This window comes from Varroa destructor, unplaced genomic scaffold (genome assembly GCF_002443255.2).
Source record: "Varroa destructor unplaced genomic scaffold, Vdes_3.0 BEIS01000004.1, whole genome shotgun sequence".
NCBI classification, from domain to species: Eukaryota; Metazoa; Arthropoda; class Arachnida; order Mesostigmata; family Varroidae; genus Varroa; species Varroa destructor.
In genome coordinates, this window is record NW_019211457.1 from 50,478,293 (window position 1) to 50,495,734 (window position 17,442).

A 17,442-nucleotide genomic window follows, 5' to 3' on the forward strand; every position below is an offset into this window, starting at 1 on the left:
AAAAAGGCGAGAAGAAAAACGTTACGACTACGACCGATCAACTGCAGTCATCTACGAGTTTCAAGCCGCGTTGATCCTAAAAACAATATAGCGGCAGATTTAATTTAAAGCAAGGATCGTAAGCTTATACTGCACGTAAATCTGATAACCAGCACAACTCAGTTATCTTCCGCAGAGAATCTTTTTCTTGTGAAAACCCACAGTGGCCCACATCAGGGCCGGCTTTTAGATGAACATTTACGCAAGTGTTTATATACATAGATATTAAGCAATTTCTATTGGAGAATCTACGTAAGGATCTTGTAGAAACGTTTGCCAGCTGTAAAATTTGAACTGTATGAAATAAATTGCTTTCAACTTTAATAAAAAATTTGATAAAATGGTACTGCCATATTATTAAATGAAACTGTAATTTAATTTCTTACTATCTGGCGGAATTATTATCACAAAATATCTGTGCCGTAACGTACTGAATTCAGACGGCTGGCTTATTTGGCATCAGTCGAAACGATGCGACAATGCTTGGGGCGTATCGAACTGAAACTTTAAATAACCATATATAGTCCACAATAAGAACGTTCGACACACGATCTCAGAACTTGCGTTTTCGTTGTACGCTAAAATGACGCGAACTTATTATAGACGACTTTAGTTACCGGACACAATTGTCTAGGGAGATCAGAAGGATATGCATGCGTACTATTTCATAGCTATAGAAGGTGGGCATATAGTATAACGATTCGATCAATTCAATCAGATAGTGTTCTGCCGTCCCGAATATAATTATCGCGCATTATTATTTACGTTCGTTTTTTTCGTTTGTTCATACTCTTTCGGATCTGTTCTAGAAACCATGATATCAGTTGTTTTTCTTTCGTAGCAATGCTTAAACAAGCCTTTCATAAAGCCTCTGATTTGGCATTACATTTTTGCCGTACCCGTCGTATAGCAGCTCAAACCAAATCCCTTACTAATCAAATACCTCCTAGTTGCCCAATCTGTGGCCACTAGCCATGTAATGGCTGACGTTTAGCCGCTACTGGTCCCATCGTCAACGATTATGTCTGGTTTTAAGGCACTACTATAAATATGAGCGACAGCAAGGTAAATGAAGTATGTATCTTCATCTGAAAAACAACACTCCTTTAGTTTAATTAAATACGTGGGAAACTCTCAGTTGACGGTACGTTGGTCACTTCATTCACCGTAGAAAGCCAATTGCTGAAGGCTACAGTGTGTAGGCAGACAGACTAGATTACTTAGTAATGCATACGCTTTTCTAACAAGAAATCTGCTGTTTTCGCAGGAAACTCGCAGGAACGATCGCTCAATCAATATACTACCTAATTGCAAAAGCGGTCTTCTCGCAATGACAAGCAGTGAAGCTATTGTTTTTTTCACTACTTGAAAATTGTGGCCATGAAATAGCTTGTCCTGCCAAAGCGTTTAGCGTTGACTTGGGGCTGCATATTGAAATCGTCTAAGGACTCTCAAAGCCATACCGGGTTAGTCAGCTAGACTGCTGCTGCGCCGAGCTCGAACAGAACAAATAGGAGTCGTACTTTTCGCGGTTATTCTGACGTCACAAACCTGCACGAATAAACACTTCTCTCCCACAGACAGCCGCATTCAGAAACCTAGTGCCGAGCAGAATGGAAGGCATCGACCTGATAGTGTGACGTTTACGCGCCCTTCTCTACCTGCGAACTTCTTTAACGCGTGGTGCGCTTTAGCAGTGATAGCCAAATCGTCACTTGGAGCGTGTAGCTTAACGTTGGACAGGTAGATCGCCGGCTAGAACTGGTCTCTTAAAAAGAAGTGCAGCCGGAAAGTGACGCGCGGGGACGAACATTTCCCGGAAGACGCCAGCTCGATTTCTTTCGGTGAGTGAACAACACGTGTTCAGGGTAGAACAGATCTTGTTATAATAGTGTGAGCACTTTTTTTTTTTGCCTAAACCGCGTTTTCAAACCTCCTCAGGTGTTTGCGTGTCGAGGCGAGAACAGATCGATCAGAGCTGTTAAAAAGGACAGCGAAACGCGTTATATCGCATGTTCCATGTGAGGGATGCATGGTCATTAAATAAGCATCGTGCATATCATTACCCCACAATTATAATAATATTATTTGAAAACACTGAGCAGGTATTTGCCGTTCGGCTCAGATAGGGCACCATTTGAGGAACAAATTGCATCCATAGTTTAAACAGTCCGTTGCTTCACAAGTATCCTTTGAAGTTCCTTGTAACTCTTGCGCGCACGATTTTGTCGGTTCTCAGAATAATGTTTCCGTTAAAAAACCTAATTAGCAATATTAAAGCTACTAATTTTTATTGATAGATTCGGAAACATATGGCCCGCACATCGATCGAAACGCCAAATAGTTTGGATTGAGGCTTTGTATTTGTGAATGCTCTGCAACTAATTGCCCCTTGCCTTTATGTGCGAGGCAAAGAAACACGTGTGAATATGTAAAACAGCGGTTATATATGAAAGCCAACGACGCTCTGTCTACAGTGTATAACTGGGATCAGGTGAGGCTGAAAACGAAGTGATGCTAATTAAAGATGATTCTATTCAAGCGATAGATAAAGTGGGTTGTTTTTGTATAGCTACGTGGCCGTTGATAGTTCATGATGGCTTTCATGTGAATTTAGGAGAACTATTATAAATCAACTTGATAGAACAAAACGTTTATAAGTGAAGCAAACCCGCTATTATTTCTCTTATTGCGGCATATATATATATATATATATATATATATATATAGGTAAAATATATGTAGTTTATATATACATGTAGACGATCTTCAAAACTGTGGTATTGATCGATGTAAAAGCCATAGAAATGCTAGGTACGACACATCAAGGTTTTCAGATAAAAATATTTTCTGAACACACAATACAAATTATCCTTACCTTTATTTGGCAAATATATAGATAAGCGCTACCCACCACAATTACCTATTTAAGTGTATCCTATTACGAGGTGAATGAATCTGTAGTTTGGTTGAAGATCTTTATCCATAAAGCCTTCTAACTCTTCCTCAAACGCATTTTATAGGAGCATGCATCATGATCTTGCTTCGACTTAGCCTCTTACTAAGGTGTACCGGTACGATTTTTTTTTTTTTACACAATTCTTTGGGGTAGCAATCAATATACATCGTTACCGCGTACGTTGTATCTACATAGATATCGGCACGATAGCTTTTACGTTCACACCTAAGGTCGCTTCGAGCCCCGCGAATAATATATACTGCCCGATTGATGTGATTAAATCCACGAATATACTTAAGTCATAGTAACAAAGTAACGAGTCATGCAATATTTTATATTTGCAAAGCTAGAGAAGTTCAACTAACAGCTGAAGGATTCTTTTGCCACGAAGTTAAGTAACCTGGCCAGAAATAATAATAATAATAATAAATAAAAAGCAATAGCTGCCTCGAACAGCAAAATCTGCATAAATTGTACCTCCATAGACGGCCAATTTTGTTGAAGATGGGTCCTTGCGGCAGGCGCGACAATAGGCCATTGGGATGCTATTGAAAACCTGTCGATCAGTGTTAGCGCAACAACAAAACTTGGATAAAACTTAAAGCTACCTTGCCAAATTCCTCAACTCTAAGAGATGTTGGCCGATATGATAACACGGAGCAGTTTTTGATTGATGTTTGCACTGATTATTATCTGATTACAATCTGACGTCCAATAACTAAAAACTATATTGACCAAGCGAACGCTGAAGCCGAGCAGGTAAAATCTCTGCTAGAAACAGAATGTTGTTGAAAAAGGATTTCCAAGCAGCTTCTGACTGTCTTTTAAATCAAAATAATTCATATATGAGTACGTATTTATTCACTATTAAATATGTAAATTAAGTTATTGAATAACAGTAAATGATAATCATTATGTTGTGGTTAATTCAAATCTATTTAGAGTTTCAAGGTTCTTAAATAAAAACGGACTCAAGGATGCCTTCGATAGACCTTCCGTTCAGCATCGAGACTCAGGCAATTCACGCTGGGCAGGACCCGAAGCAATGGAATTCCCGTGCAGTTATCCCACCCATTTCGCTTTCGACCACCTTCCAACAAACTGGCCCAGCTGAGATCTCTGTAAGACGCACATCACTCCTATCTTATTGATAAGTAGTTACTTACTTGGCAATCAATTTTGTAGTGTAACAGTCATGTCTGTCATTATTATCAGCAACATAACTGTCACATGTAGTTATTTCATTAAATTTTATACCGTCACTGTTAGTTGCATCTGGTAACCTATCTATTCTATTCCATTGCCTAATGGAAAGTAAAGCGACGAAGCTTCACGGCAATGAAATGTTTCAAGGTTTTCACCGCCAGGGCGTTGACAAGTACCGCAAGTATTACGATAACCATAGTGGAATTCAGTTTAAGTGGAATCTGTTAGTGTCTCCTATTAAAACAATGAAATCGATCGGCGGACTAAGAAATCAAAACTATCCCTGCCTCGAACAGCGCCAACACATGTTAATGTATACGCCTTAAAAACACAATTGTGATTGAACCGAATGTCGAGATAATCGATATTCTAGATAGTCCAAAGGAATAGATACTGGGATGTTCCTGATTCGCTAAGACTAGATGTGTTTTTTGCGCAAGTTTTTTGGAACCTAGAAAGTTCCTAAACTGGTAGGCCCCTGTTCAAATTGTAACATAACTTTCTCAAGTTACGAAATGCAGTTGAAACTACAGATGTATCAAGTGCAAGGTACCCTAAACCGTTAGTGGTGTGGATTCAGGAGACCGACATGACTGACGGCAAGAAACGTAAGACGGATCACCCGGCATATCACTAGGTTACGGTCGTATATCAACGTTTGTGCCTAAGACGCCATGAAGCTACGTTACTGACCGATAGTATGTGCAGTATCAAAATATTTGTTTCGAGTTTTATGTCCGCTATTGCCTTTAATTTTACGGCCGTCTCGTAGGACGAAACGAGATATGACTACACCTCGTTTTGAAGCTATGTACGCCTAACTTTAGGTAAACAGGTTGCCAGTGCGCTATCAAGATTACAGTGCCTACCAAATCGCTGCCTTGGGGCATTTTCGTTTCGTTTATGGCTTAACTAATGAGCATCAATGCTCAAGCATAGCTGGCACATCGGATTGAGGGTATTAAGCATCAGATTAACGAATTGAATTTGTATTAAGAGGTAGAAAAGTAATTAATATATAAAGTAAGTTTCATTTGCCAAAGTACCTTTACAAGTAACAAGTGCACATCATTTATTACAATAGTTACAAGCCGCTGAACATTAAAAAAAAAACAAACAAACTTAATCTTTGATGCGCGCTTAATTATTGCATACATCATTATGAGCTGGGCTCGTCGGGCCCAATACTCTCCTGCAGAAAAGATTGTTGAACCAATCGATGTTGATAATAAAACAATTTCTCTGAACACTTTTAGCCTATTTGCTCTTTTTTTGCTAAAAATTTGTCGGCTTCACCATTGCATTGGAGGTGGGTCATTTATTTGTATATTTTCGCATAGGACGAGCAAGAGTCATGCGCCCTCTGTATCGAGCACCTTGTCTATGTTCGATATATAATATACGAAAATTAAATCCCTTAAGGACTAGTTCCTTTGTGGGTCCGTAGAAGTGATTTTAGTAGTTTAACGTATCGCGTTCCTAGGGTTACGATTATTCCCGGTCGGGTAATCCAACCCGAAATTGTCTCGAAACCTGCCTAGCCGCATTGGAAAAAACAAAGTATGCCTTGTGCTACGCTTCGGGTCTGGCTGCCGTCGACAATGTACTTCACCTTCTTCAAAACGGAGATCACATTATTGCTTTCAATGACCTGTATGGTGGTGTGAACCGGCTGTTGCGTAACTGTGCCATTCCACATGGACTTGAAGTTGATTTTGTTGATGCTACCGATCCTGCCAACATCGCCGATGCAATAAAGCCTAACACAAAGGTACGTAATGCGAATTCAGACTCCTTTTTTTTTCTAGCTTAGTCAACTAGCGTATGTTAATTAATAACAACCATAAGCTAATTTGGTTAAAGTCTTATAAATTTCAGATCAGCGCCCCATTTCCAGCCATTGTCAGTGGAATAGTTTAAACTCTTTTGTTATGAACAGTCGAAATCACATTCATTTTACACAGTTTATATATATATGAAACACAGTTTATAATCTGTTGCTGTGTTCGGAAAAAGATTATTTGTATATTAGCATTTATCGAGCATACTAGCGCTTTTTTATCTATTTAATAGTTCCACTTTAACACTACACCAATGAGCTAAGAATGCAAGCCTAAAACTCACTAATAGTGCAGGCCTGAACGATGCAGGGGATATGAGCTTGCTCACGAAGTAATAGCCACGTCCTGAAATCTGATCAAATCGCTAGAGGCCTGAAGGAAATTGGGGACACATCTTCTAATAGGAGAATCAGGCGATGATCAATGCAATGCGTCGCAGGGACGCATTTGGTAAAAAAAAAAAAAACGGGTAGCCACGAGGTTGTGCGCGCCTCACGGCTCACGCAGCTCCGTCCTAAAAGTCTTAAAAATCGGAGGCTGTGATCCGATCTTGGTCAAGAGTCGACCAAGAGAAAGGCAATACCTTCACAATACTTATGTTAATAGCAAATGCGTCGATGACTCTAACCAAACGTTACTTCTTAGAGGAAGGTACTAACTGCGTATTTTTTTATTTTAAATTTGTTAATCGCCACGTTAATAACACTTATATAGTATTACATTATGACCATTTTACAAACGACGAGGTGCGTTATAGCACGTTCTTTGGTCGTGGCTTTGCAGGTGGTCTGGGTAGAGTCACCGTCCAATCCAATGATGAAGCTGGTCGACATCGCTTCTGTAGCAGCTCTCGTCAAGAAAAATGCACCCGATGCCATATTTGCTGTGGATAACACGTTCATGAGTCCATACTTCCAGGTGAAACTGAAACGCGCTTTCGTTTATAGAGCAATATCCCTACCGCTAAAGCTCTGTTAATTCAAGCAAACTGTTGGTAACCAAGTTGATTGACAACTTGGCTACCAACAGTTTACTTGCCTCTCTTCGATCTTTTATGTCTATTAAACATGCGCAACGTTTGCGATAAACTGTGGAGGCGTTTTTCCGCGCTACAACTATTGTCAACACGGTGTTGTTGTTGTTTCAGAATCCTGTAACTTTGGGCGCTGATCTCATAATGCATTCAATAACGAAGTACATCAATGGTCATTCGGATGTCGTAATGGGCTGTTTAATGACAAATCGAGATGATCTACACCAGCGTTTGCGATTTCTCCAGAATTCAATTGGAGCAGTACCTTCGCCGTTCGACTGCTTCCTGGTTAACCGCGGCATTAAGACGTTAGCAGTTCGGATGCAAAGACATCATGAAAATGGGTTGAAGGTTGCTAACTTCCTGGAACGGCACCCTCAGGTCGAAAAGGTCAGTATCCTTGAACTATGGAAGTAAGGACGAACGTAGATGAATTCAATATTAACGGCCACTTAGATTAAGATGGATAGCCTATGAAAAGCAGTTTGTTGATATGTCTAGTAATACGTTTTTTCTCCGCAGAACTGAATAGGGTCATATTGCCAATTCCGGTTTCAAAGGCAGTTCACATTTAAAACTCTGGCGACGCATATCAGCAAAGGCCACTAAAGAAAACCACTCACGACAACTTAATCTTATTCGTATCTAGGTAGCACTAAGCATAAAAATTGTTATTTCATTAAGATGTTTTTAGGTGTTACATCCAGGCCTTCCATCCCATCCTCAACACGATATTGCAATGAAACAGTGCAGTGGCTTCAGTGGAATGATCAGTTTCTACATAAAGGTACACGGACGTCGACAAATGAATCTCTTCTCACGTAATCAATACTCACAGGAAGTTGTAGAGATTACTGAAGTCTTGTGCTGACTAAACTTTGCCACTAACGGTGTTGTCGAAACGGTATTTTCCGCGTTGGATTGCTACTGAAATTTACGCTATTGTATTTTTTGGGATTTCATTTAGTGGGGCGTAAACTCGTACACATCCCGTCGAATTTATAATTATTAAATGGAATATTACCTAGGCGTGCTTAACAAGGCTAAGGAGGCACTATGGCGCTGAGTTCGAATATTGTTTTTTAGCTTTGTCAATGATCGCTAATGGGTGATGGGATCTTTTTGTGGGTAGCTGCACGAATCATATATCAACAAAAGACCTTTTTATAACAATATGCAGTGGCGACAATTTTATAGGAAGGAAGAACTAAACTAGACTGAAATGTTTTCATCTATTCTCTTCTTGTCATTTCTAGGGCGGCGAGAAGGAATCGCGAGCTCTACTATCAGCTTTAAAGGTGTTCACGCTCGCAGAAAGTCTCGGCGCCGTTGAATCCCTTGCCGAACTGCCGTACGTACCTACCTGAATGAAGTATATTATTCAGACTGTAGATAGTTAATGGCGATATTTTTGTTAGTCAAGAGGAAGTAGGTCAGCTAACTAAATTTGACTAAAATTGAAAATTCTGATGTTGACACACCTCGATAAAGACTGAGCTGAGAACATGTTAAATTGAAGAGAAAATGTTCCCTAACTCATTTAGTAATATAATAATAGAAATGCAATAAAAGAAACTTACTAAACAAGTTTTTTTTTATTGCAGTTCAATTATGACTCATGCCTCGGTGCTACCAGAACAAAGGGCTCGGCTTGGTATCACTGACGCGCTCGTTCGTCTTTCCGTTGGTCTTGAGAATGCCGATGACCTCATCAAGGACCTCACACAGGCCCTTGAGGCGGCAAGTATTTAGCATCTCGTACCGCACTACTTTACTAAAAATTGCTCTATCTCGATAACGACCATTTAGCCTCAATTCAAAAAAATAATTAAAGTGAAGTTTCCTAATTGTTCGACTATTACGAGTAAGTTGAATAGCTTTTGAACTAGTCGCTAGCAGACGAAGTTTAGATGGTAAACACTCTAGACCTCTAAAAACTTGTATGCACAAGAGAAGACCTTGTGTGAGTTTACTTCAGTAGAAATAAATTCAGAAAATAAACGGCTCAGAGCTAAAAAGCGCACGAAGGCATAGTGCGTGAATGTTCCAGGCGTTGCAAGAACGTAACTCGGAGTGTTAAAGATTAGCGAGGAGACAACAAAAAATTGGGATTTGAAGGATAGAAATATATTGTTGCAATCGAGGAGGCTTTTCACGGAAGGTTCAAAAGCTCTGTCGGCCAAAACTATCATTCCACATATAATAAATTACAGGATTATAAACCAAATACTGAAAATGCGGGAGCCGACTGAAATAGTTGTTCTGAATTTACCTCAAACTAGTTAATGTGTATGCAATCTATACGCAATTTATAAAATTTTAATCAAGACAAGACTTCTTTCAAGTTTATGGTTGCCACACGCAAGGTATAGTTCGTTTTCTACCGTCCGACCAAGCAAGAGAATGGCGTTTGTCTGGAAAGAAATCAAGTTCGGTGGCAGCGTCGAATAGGTTTGGTGACAGACACACTTGCACCACATGTTTGGGACATCTGATATTATGGGCTACCTGCCAAAAAGGAAATAATGAATGCAGCTCAAGTTTTAAAAAAGACTGTTGGCACAGCAACTAAAAGCACGCGGTATGGGCCCTTAATAAATACGCCAGACCTCATTGTTATGCCTCAACTACTTTTTTCTGGGTAACAGAAAACCTATCGTTGGCTTTAACCCGCTTATCCTGCTTATCTAAGTCCGTGTGATTACGGGGCTTCCCATGGCCTAAAAAAAAGTAATTGGTACGCAAACGTATTCCTCTATCGATGTACGTTGAGAGGCCATAGATAGAGAAATTACATACAGGAACGCGAATTGTAGGTACAGGACAGGTACAGAAGCTGCCGGAGCGTTGCGACAAGTGTGTGAAAAAAATAAGAGATTAGCTCGAATACATATTGGAAATCCATTATTATAGCCCAGCTAGCTGAAATTCTGTTTAATAGCAAATAGTCTGCTTGATTCGCTTCTGGCAGCATGGCATATCGCGAAGCTGTGGCAGGAAATATCACAGGCAGGCAAAAACTCACTTTCACTGTAGAAACGGACTAATTATAAGTGAGTCTTTGGTGGTAAGTTTCTTACGTCAACCGTTTCTAACTACTCGTCGCTGCTTAATTTGCTTCAGCTGTTCGACCTGTTGCTTTTAAAGCAGGTACCTCAATATGTCTCTGAATATGTATACTCTGCAAGTTTGTAACGCTAACCAAATTCCACATAATTTTTCAGGCCACGAAGGCGAAGTAGAGGCCCTTCGTTGATTGCAACATCATACTGCAACGAGAGATGTTAGTTTCTGGCCATGATTAAAGAAGACTATGTTTATAAAAATTACACAACTTTAGTAAATTGTATGGTTATACTTCTGTTTTAATAAAAATTTAAATTAGGAGGAGAACAATTTAGAGTGCACTGTTTTATTTGAAATATAAAAATTATGACATGTTGCTAATTATCTAGGAGCTAGCGGGTAGTTACTTGGTAAATGGATGACTGTTTCGAACTCGATTTGCCCTTCAAAGATACTTAAGAATATCCACTTCATCCACTGTAGATGTTTTAATTTCCATTTGATCTGAGAAGAAGGAAAATAATTTTTTAATTAGTCAATTTCAATCAAGTTGAGAGGCTTTTCCTTTTTGGAGGGGAAATGATTTTATCGGTACACGTAGACGTCAATGTATTTGGCTTATTAATAGGTAAACAGTCATTGAAATAGACAGTTTGGGCCACGTGGTAGGTATGTTGCATTTATGAAATGACCCAGTAGTAAATCGGCATTTCCTAGATATTATAGACGAAGTGTCAGTCCATTTTGGAAGTTCATGAACTGCAGTGAAGTGCGACGTAATGCACAGGATACTTCGCTTATTCATTTGCATGCACTTCATAAAGCGTTGTACTTTGAGTCAGTCCGGTTGTTCTCCACTCGATCTTAAAAAGGGTTCAATAGTATTAATAACTGATTAGATAAAGTTGTATTTTTTATTCCGCATCGCGTTCCTGTTACCCGCCATTCTTCAATTCGTGGCGATGTTTCGCTTTAACCGTTTAGGTGACGTATGGTACATAGCTTGAAGTAACCAGAAGCCCAATTAAAAAACAGGCATACATGATATAAAGGATATGAACGCAAAATGTAGGGTACAATCTGAGTAGCTAAAGGCTTCTCAGAAAAAAAACTTTCAGAAAAAAGCAAAAGCCAGAAGGAACTTCCTCGTACATCCACTCTCATCCGGTTTATAGAGACGAGTTTAGAGACTTGCAATGCGTTCCTATCTGTTGTAGCAGCGGAAGGAGTCAGAACCTAAAATCGCAGAGCTCTTAAGCCCAATATTATCCTTCTCTTAGGTACAAAGCTTCCTTTAGAGGAAAATCATAAACTGGATAAATGTAAGAACAATGGAAGAAGGTAGAAGTCCCAAAACAAACAATGCTTACGTACCTCTTATTACGGTGTTATACGCATAAAATGAAATAGATTGCACCTGCGTGACTGATGTTCAATGGTTTAACGAAATACCTTCAAGGGTGCTTAATTAAAATAGATCTGAATATGCCTTCAAGTGAGCTCTCTTTAGCGTTCAGGCCGGCCAGGCCCGAAGTGATAAAATTCGGGGGGCAGTTGTTTCGCTTATGACCACCTTTGAACTGGGTGGCCAAGCGGAACACTTTTCTTCTAAGACGATTTTTACTTTGTCACAAGGATTAATAGTGACCTAGTTAGCAATTGTGGTCTCTAACGAAACATTCATGACTGTCATGTAATGTACTAAAACGCTCACAACTAATGAGAGTAGTATTTTTTATTGCATTTAATATGTAACGACCATCCATTGTATTATATTGCCTTTGTGGAGGATAAAGCGACGAAGCAGAGTGTACCGGTGTGTTTCTCATATAATCCGCCCGAGTGCGCATAAGTATAGCTGTGATGAGAACCATCGTAAAACTGACTCGAAGCGTAAAGCATTGAAAGGATCTACAGCTTATGTTATCTTCTGTCGAAACAAGGAAATCAATGGATTGAGAAAATTAAATTGCCGGACAACCAATGCTGGTTAATGTGCAAATGGTAAGTGCGCCCTTTCATTGTTTCCTATGTGAGAAAGACTGTTAAAAAAAAAAATTATCAGTTTTATCTGAAAGTTTTAAAATTAAAAGTTTATCAGATTTATCTGTGAACATTTGTTTCCTATTTCATTGAGAAAGACGCAAGATTTCCGCTTGCAAAAAAACCAGGCGGTTGAAAGTCTAAAAGTAAATAGTCGCTTTCGTTATGCCATTACACGAGGAATATATAACGACAGCGTTGTAAATCGTTCATAGGGAGAAGCACTTAGCAAAAATAAATATATAAGAGATACTAACTGTTATGATTGTCCGTCTTATATTTAGGTGTATGACGTGACAAAGCTGTATAGTTCAAACACAGTGACTACTTTGGCGCATTTTTTTCATTTAATTTTGTAAGCAAAGAAAAAAAAGACAAGCTGAATCAGGTACAGGGTATGGAACACCGATAGTACAAGCTCCTCAGAGTGTAATCTACGGAGCAATTAAAGGATAATTATATTATACTTTTTGTCTACCATGTTTACATGAAACCAGTGTACGTCACCTAATATGACGCGGCTAAACATTTCTGTATATTGTATCATTGTGGATTGTTTCCACCTGCAGACGGTAGTTGCCCACGTCTCATAGGGTAGTTTGCTTCAATGTTAAAGAGATTGTTGATGCTTACGTTGGCACACATTAGTTCATAGAGTGTCGCATAAGGGAAGTCATGCGATTTCTATATGGGGCATTTCTGGAGCTTGTGTACAAAAAGCTCGCATCGTAAATTCGATGCCAAAATCATTGATCGAAGTTAATGCTGGCCACGTGCTTCGTATCCTGCTAGAATTCCAAAGGCAACATAGGTGATCAATTAAAGCTATCGTAGGGAATATCTCTTCGTTATTGCTACGTACCCACACAGGGTGTGCGTCTCGTATTTACAAGGTTACCGCTGCCTGCCTGCCTGCCTGCCTGCCTCAAAACTTGTTGCAATGAAAGGGGTTCAATCTTTGTTTTATGCCACGCTTTTGGTACAGTTGTATTTGACAACTTACTTCATCTCGCCGAGACCAGGGATCATGTCGTGGCTTTCGACACTGCGTCACTATGCCATATCGAGTTGATCTTGTTGACGCTACGAAGCTAACAAAAAAATTCCCGAGCCAAAGGCTTAAGTGGAATAACTTAACTAACTAATTTACTAAGCATATTAGCCAATGTGTTCTACTAATTGGCGGACAACTACTCTGCACACCAATACCCCTCCATGACACTTGGGGGTTAGATACTTCGGGGTTAGCAACAATTGTGTCCGTCTGTTTATTCATATATGATAATATTGATCCTTTTTCTATTCATAGATCATTGTCACTTAGCATGCTTACTGTGATAACTATATGGAACCGTCAATAATGAAATTATTGCTGCTGCGGCATCAGCGATGCAATACTCGGTGCAGGCAATGCCTTCAAATACTTATTTCCAGGCCATTTTTATTACAAGCTTATTTCACCTACATCATCTTTTTCATTTTTCGTAGACATTTTTCGTGAACGACGGAAAGGCCTCTTCGCGATACAGTTATCGGCTTGTTTTAAAGTTCCAGAAGTCTGGATAGTGATTTCGTAGTGCACCCGATATAATACATTAGCGATTTCTGTAGAATTTATTTGAACAGTGCCTTTGTTGTTAATTAATTAATTAAGGCAATGAATTGAAAATCGATGCTTTCTTGAAACAGCACCCTACCGTTTAAAGAGTCGATCTTCGTTAGTTCTGGAGCTAGGTAGTAACAGAACTTTGCCCATTATTAAGGTTAAAATTAATTGAAATAGGCTTCCCGTATAAATTCTTGGCCTGTCTGTATGTTCTAAAGTGTATCTTTCGTTTACGAGACATGAATAAATTACACTCGTAATTTAAGAAAAGAAATATTGCCAGTTACGCTTTACCAATTGCTCAACCTTGCTATGGATACTAGAATGCGAAATTAGGAAAAAACCTCTAGAAAAAAAGCGACAACCTGGCCATCAGTAATTTATCCTAAGTGAAAGGCTCGCGCGAAGAAATGCTTTTTCGACTCTCATTTTTTTGCTGTTGCACCTATGTTTGCCATCCGATTCTCAGCACGACACCGCAATGGGGCAACGCAATGGTTTCAATGGAGAGGTCAGCTTTTCAGTGACTGTCTATATTTGTGACGAATATAAAACTCAAATATTTACACTTCATATCTTACCACATACATATATATAGATCGGTACCATATACCGTTTTACTGCATGGTCATTTATTAGGAAAGTATTCATCATGTGTTGCGCAAGTCTCAGCACGACTACTAATGATAAGCCAAGTAGACACCTTCACTGTCTGAGGTTTTGTCTAATAATCATTTAGCACGCTACGGATCCTCTTATGGCTATCCTATTCTGACAATGGTAACGTTTGTGTATCTTATCCGCACGCGTTCCTCACAGACCCCCTGCAATTAGGGCGATACACTAATTGTTCTATATGAATATGTTGGTAACATTCGCTTATTTCATCGGGGGCATATATTGCCCTGCGATGATAGTTTATAATTAATAAGTTAAACGAATGCGAGTATCTAACAAATCACTTGTTTGTTACGTGATATCGGTTGGAATATACGGAGTTAGAATCAAATGAGGCTTTAATACTTTTCATCTACTCCCTACCTGTAATTTTTCGTGCGGCGAGAAGGTGGCGCGTGTATTGCTTAAATCCTTAAAACATCTTCAAGTTCGCAGTCAGCCTCAGAAACGTTAACTTACTTACGTGACTGCCATAAATGTCTATTTGACTCAAGTTAATGATTTAGATCCTATGGTAATTGTTATTCTGCGACGTGGCAGTTTTTTTGTACTTGTTTTTGCTCTTGTACGATAGCGGATAATTTTGTCATCAACGTTGAGCTAAAATAAAACCGGTCGTGTTATCAGTTTAAGATTTCATTTTCAAAAAACTAATATTTGTTATATTATTTTCTATTAAATATTTATTTTTATCCACGATGTATAACCTATGTAGTATTATGTTAAATCTAAATAACAAAATGTTCATCTAAATCAGACAGCCGTATGCTAGGCGCTATAACTGTTAAATTATTGAAATTATAAGATAGTGTTTTTCAAATTGGCGGTAGTATGCCGCATTGTTCCCAGAGGAAGCGGTCAAAATTTGGCAGGCACATACGTGTTTCCATTGGCTTTGAAAATGCCGATAACCTCATTAAGAATCTCGCAGAGACTCTTGAAACCGTCAGTTGCTGGCACCTTATAGCATGACGTCACTTATTACTTAAACTACTAGGAAAATGTGCTTGATGACGAGCACGTAGCTTTCCTGTTAGGTAACGTAATTTAAGCGTATACGTTTTTTTGAGCTGAATACTATCTAGAGCATAGCCTGCTGCTAACCTTAAAGTAAATAGAATGTTCAATAAAGCGCAGTCACAAATTGCTTTTCCAGGTCTTCAGGGGTAGTTGTGTCTGGTTTTCCGTAAGGAAAGCTAAAGGGAAGTATTCTGTTTCCTGCAACATCACAGTGCAACAAAGTACGAACCGACTCCTATAGAGATTATGCGTTTTAGTAAATCATTTTTTTTTTTTTCTTAATAAAAAGGAATCATTAACGAAGTGATGCCTATATTTACTGTTGACACAACAATTTAACATATGAAGATAACAGGATATAGTTTGCACAAAGAACGAACGGCTCTTTTGGACTAAGTTCTTGCTCTTGATCTGCCACTATTCAAGAATACATACTTCACAGTGGGTATTGGTCGTACCTATGAGATTTTATATTGACAAAAGTACTATACACAAAAGCTGATAACAGCTCGCAGCAAAAGACAGTGGTCGGACGTTTGTCTTCGAAAGGTGATAGAATCCTGTACTGCCTGTACTCGTCTGTTACGTGTTAGATAAGCAGACGTCGGAAAGTAGACCGTTCACAGAACGTCTTTGTCATAGGAAAATGAAAACTGAGCAACTATCGCTATCTGCCGTATCTCGTGCGACTAGTGCGCATATATTTTCCGCTTTAAGGCTAGGGTTCACTTACCAGACAGGCAGCAATAGGAAAGAACAAGGTGTTTGATCAGACACAAAATTGTTTGATACGTAACGTAGTAGTTTGTTATAGTACTAAAAAGTGAGCAATAACTTTTTTTTGTAACAAGCTAACGGATTTGATTGACTTGTCTACGCCATTAGCGCTGTTCACCCAGAACCCCAGTGAATGTCGACATCAAATCACCTCAAACTGATCTGACTGACAAAAACTACTATATACTATTGAAGTTAGTATGTTTTTTTTTTTTCATAATAACGATGCAGCGGGATTGAGTGGAGTAAACGTATCGTTTTGTTGATTATGAGTCATCTAAAAGACGACTAGACGCTGAACTGATTGGGGCATGTAATGTGTTTAGTGAAAAACATTGATAATTCTTGTTGGGGCTACGTAGCAGGTACGTTGACGTACATGTAAATTGGCAATTTACGGTTTCAAGAATTAGTCTGCACAAACCTAAGCTTAGGCAAGGACGGACAACAGAGCAACACGAATAATAACATGAATGAGTAAACTGTATATACCTTTATCAGGTAGACCGCAAAAGCTATTATATTCTCGTAAACAATTCCGGAAAGATCATAAACGATGCTTTTTCAGGTGAATAGATACTAGGCCACGCACCGCGCGCCTAATTATAATTCACTGCCATAGCTTGGAATAGCTTCACATCTGTAGAACTGTACGTCTACTTCCGCGAACTTACCTTCCTAAGTTGCGAGAGGTTCGTTAAAAGCAGGTGTAGGCGGAAAGTCAAGGTGTCGTTTCTCTGAGTAAAAGTATTTCTACGGGGAGGTACACTATTTTTTTGCCGTGCAGACGAGGTTAACTTAAGATAGGTAGGTAGGTAGGTCCGGGCGTCTTAGTTTCTTCAGGTGTGTAATTTCTATGCCATAGGCAACCGATGGGCTGTTATAGGGTGAGAAGCTAGAGGGCGATTTCTGATGACAGACATTGCTATCATAGTTTCCCCGCACACTTTTAGGTAATGTGGAATGAAAAGCTCCGCCGTTAAACAAAAAGTATATAAAAGAAGCAATCTAATCTTATTATCAGGCAAACGACCAGTTTCTAGCAATTTTAGTGCCACGCCACTGAGTTAGCAAGTCAAAGCTCTTATTGCCTTTAAAGTCCTTAAAGACAATTTTAAGGCCTCTGGCGACTGGGCAGTAAAACTTTAAAGGAAAGGGGTTTTCCTCGAGCGCT

General features: G+C 39.2%; 1 protein-coding gene and 1 long non-coding RNA gene across 9 annotated transcripts; one reads left to right on the forward strand and one right to left on the reverse strand.

The window, feature by feature from the left end:
- Nucleotides 1-1,631: 1,631 nt before the first annotated feature.
- Nucleotides 1,632-10,478, forward strand: Cth (Cystathionine gamma-lyase). Of its 5 annotated transcripts, XM_022804035.2 has the most exons (11): nucleotides 1,632-1,883; nucleotides 1,981-2,060; nucleotides 2,340-2,533; nucleotides 3,941-4,119; nucleotides 5,688-5,975; nucleotides 6,829-6,963; nucleotides 7,193-7,468; nucleotides 7,773-7,865; nucleotides 8,335-8,429; nucleotides 8,683-8,818; nucleotides 10,303-10,478. In XM_022804035.2, the coding sequence occupies exons 4-11, from the start codon at nucleotides 3,976-3,978 to the stop codon at nucleotides 10,318-10,320; spliced, it is 1,185 nt and encodes a 394-aa protein (XP_022659770.1). In that variant the 5' UTR covers nucleotides 1,632-1,883; nucleotides 1,981-2,060; nucleotides 2,340-2,533; nucleotides 3,941-3,975; the 3' UTR covers nucleotides 10,321-10,478. The 5 variants fall into 5 exon arrangements, with proteins under 5 accessions (XP_022659770.1, XP_022659771.1, XP_022659769.1 ...); XM_022804036.2 differs by lacking the exon at nucleotides 2,340-2,533; XM_022804034.2 differs by lacking the exons at nucleotides 1,981-2,060; nucleotides 2,340-2,533 and having other exon boundaries at nucleotides 1,633-1,883.
- Nucleotides 3,843-17,327, reverse strand: LOC147756322 (uncharacterized). 4 transcript variants are annotated; one of them, XR_015327082.1, is made up of 3 exons: nucleotides 16,943-17,327; nucleotides 14,835-15,071; nucleotides 3,843-10,648 (listed from the first exon to the last, which is right to left on the reverse strand). It is a non-coding gene; the product is annotated as an uncharacterized LOC147756322 (long non-coding RNA). The 4 variants fall into 4 exon arrangements; XR_015327083.1 differs by lacking the exon at nucleotides 3,843-10,648 and adding an exon at nucleotides 10,655-11,007; XR_015327080.1 differs by lacking the exon at nucleotides 3,843-10,648 and adding an exon at nucleotides 10,655-11,007 and having other exon boundaries at nucleotides 11,519-15,071.
- Between the last annotated feature and the right edge of the window lie 115 nt (nucleotides 17,328-17,442).

Coding starts and splice junctions, on each gene's coding strand:
- Cth (XM_022804035.2), top strand. CDS start 3,976: ATGCCTTCGATAGACCTTCCGTTCAGCATCGAGACTCAGGCAATTCAC. Junction 4,120..5,687: donor CTGGCCCAGCTGAGATCTCT/GTAAGACGCACA, acceptor TCGCGTTCCTAG/GGTTACGATTATTCCCGGTC. Junction 7,469..7,772: donor GGCACCCTCAGGTCGAAAAG/GTCAGTATCCTT, acceptor AGATGTTTTTAG/GTGTTACATCCAGGCCTTCC.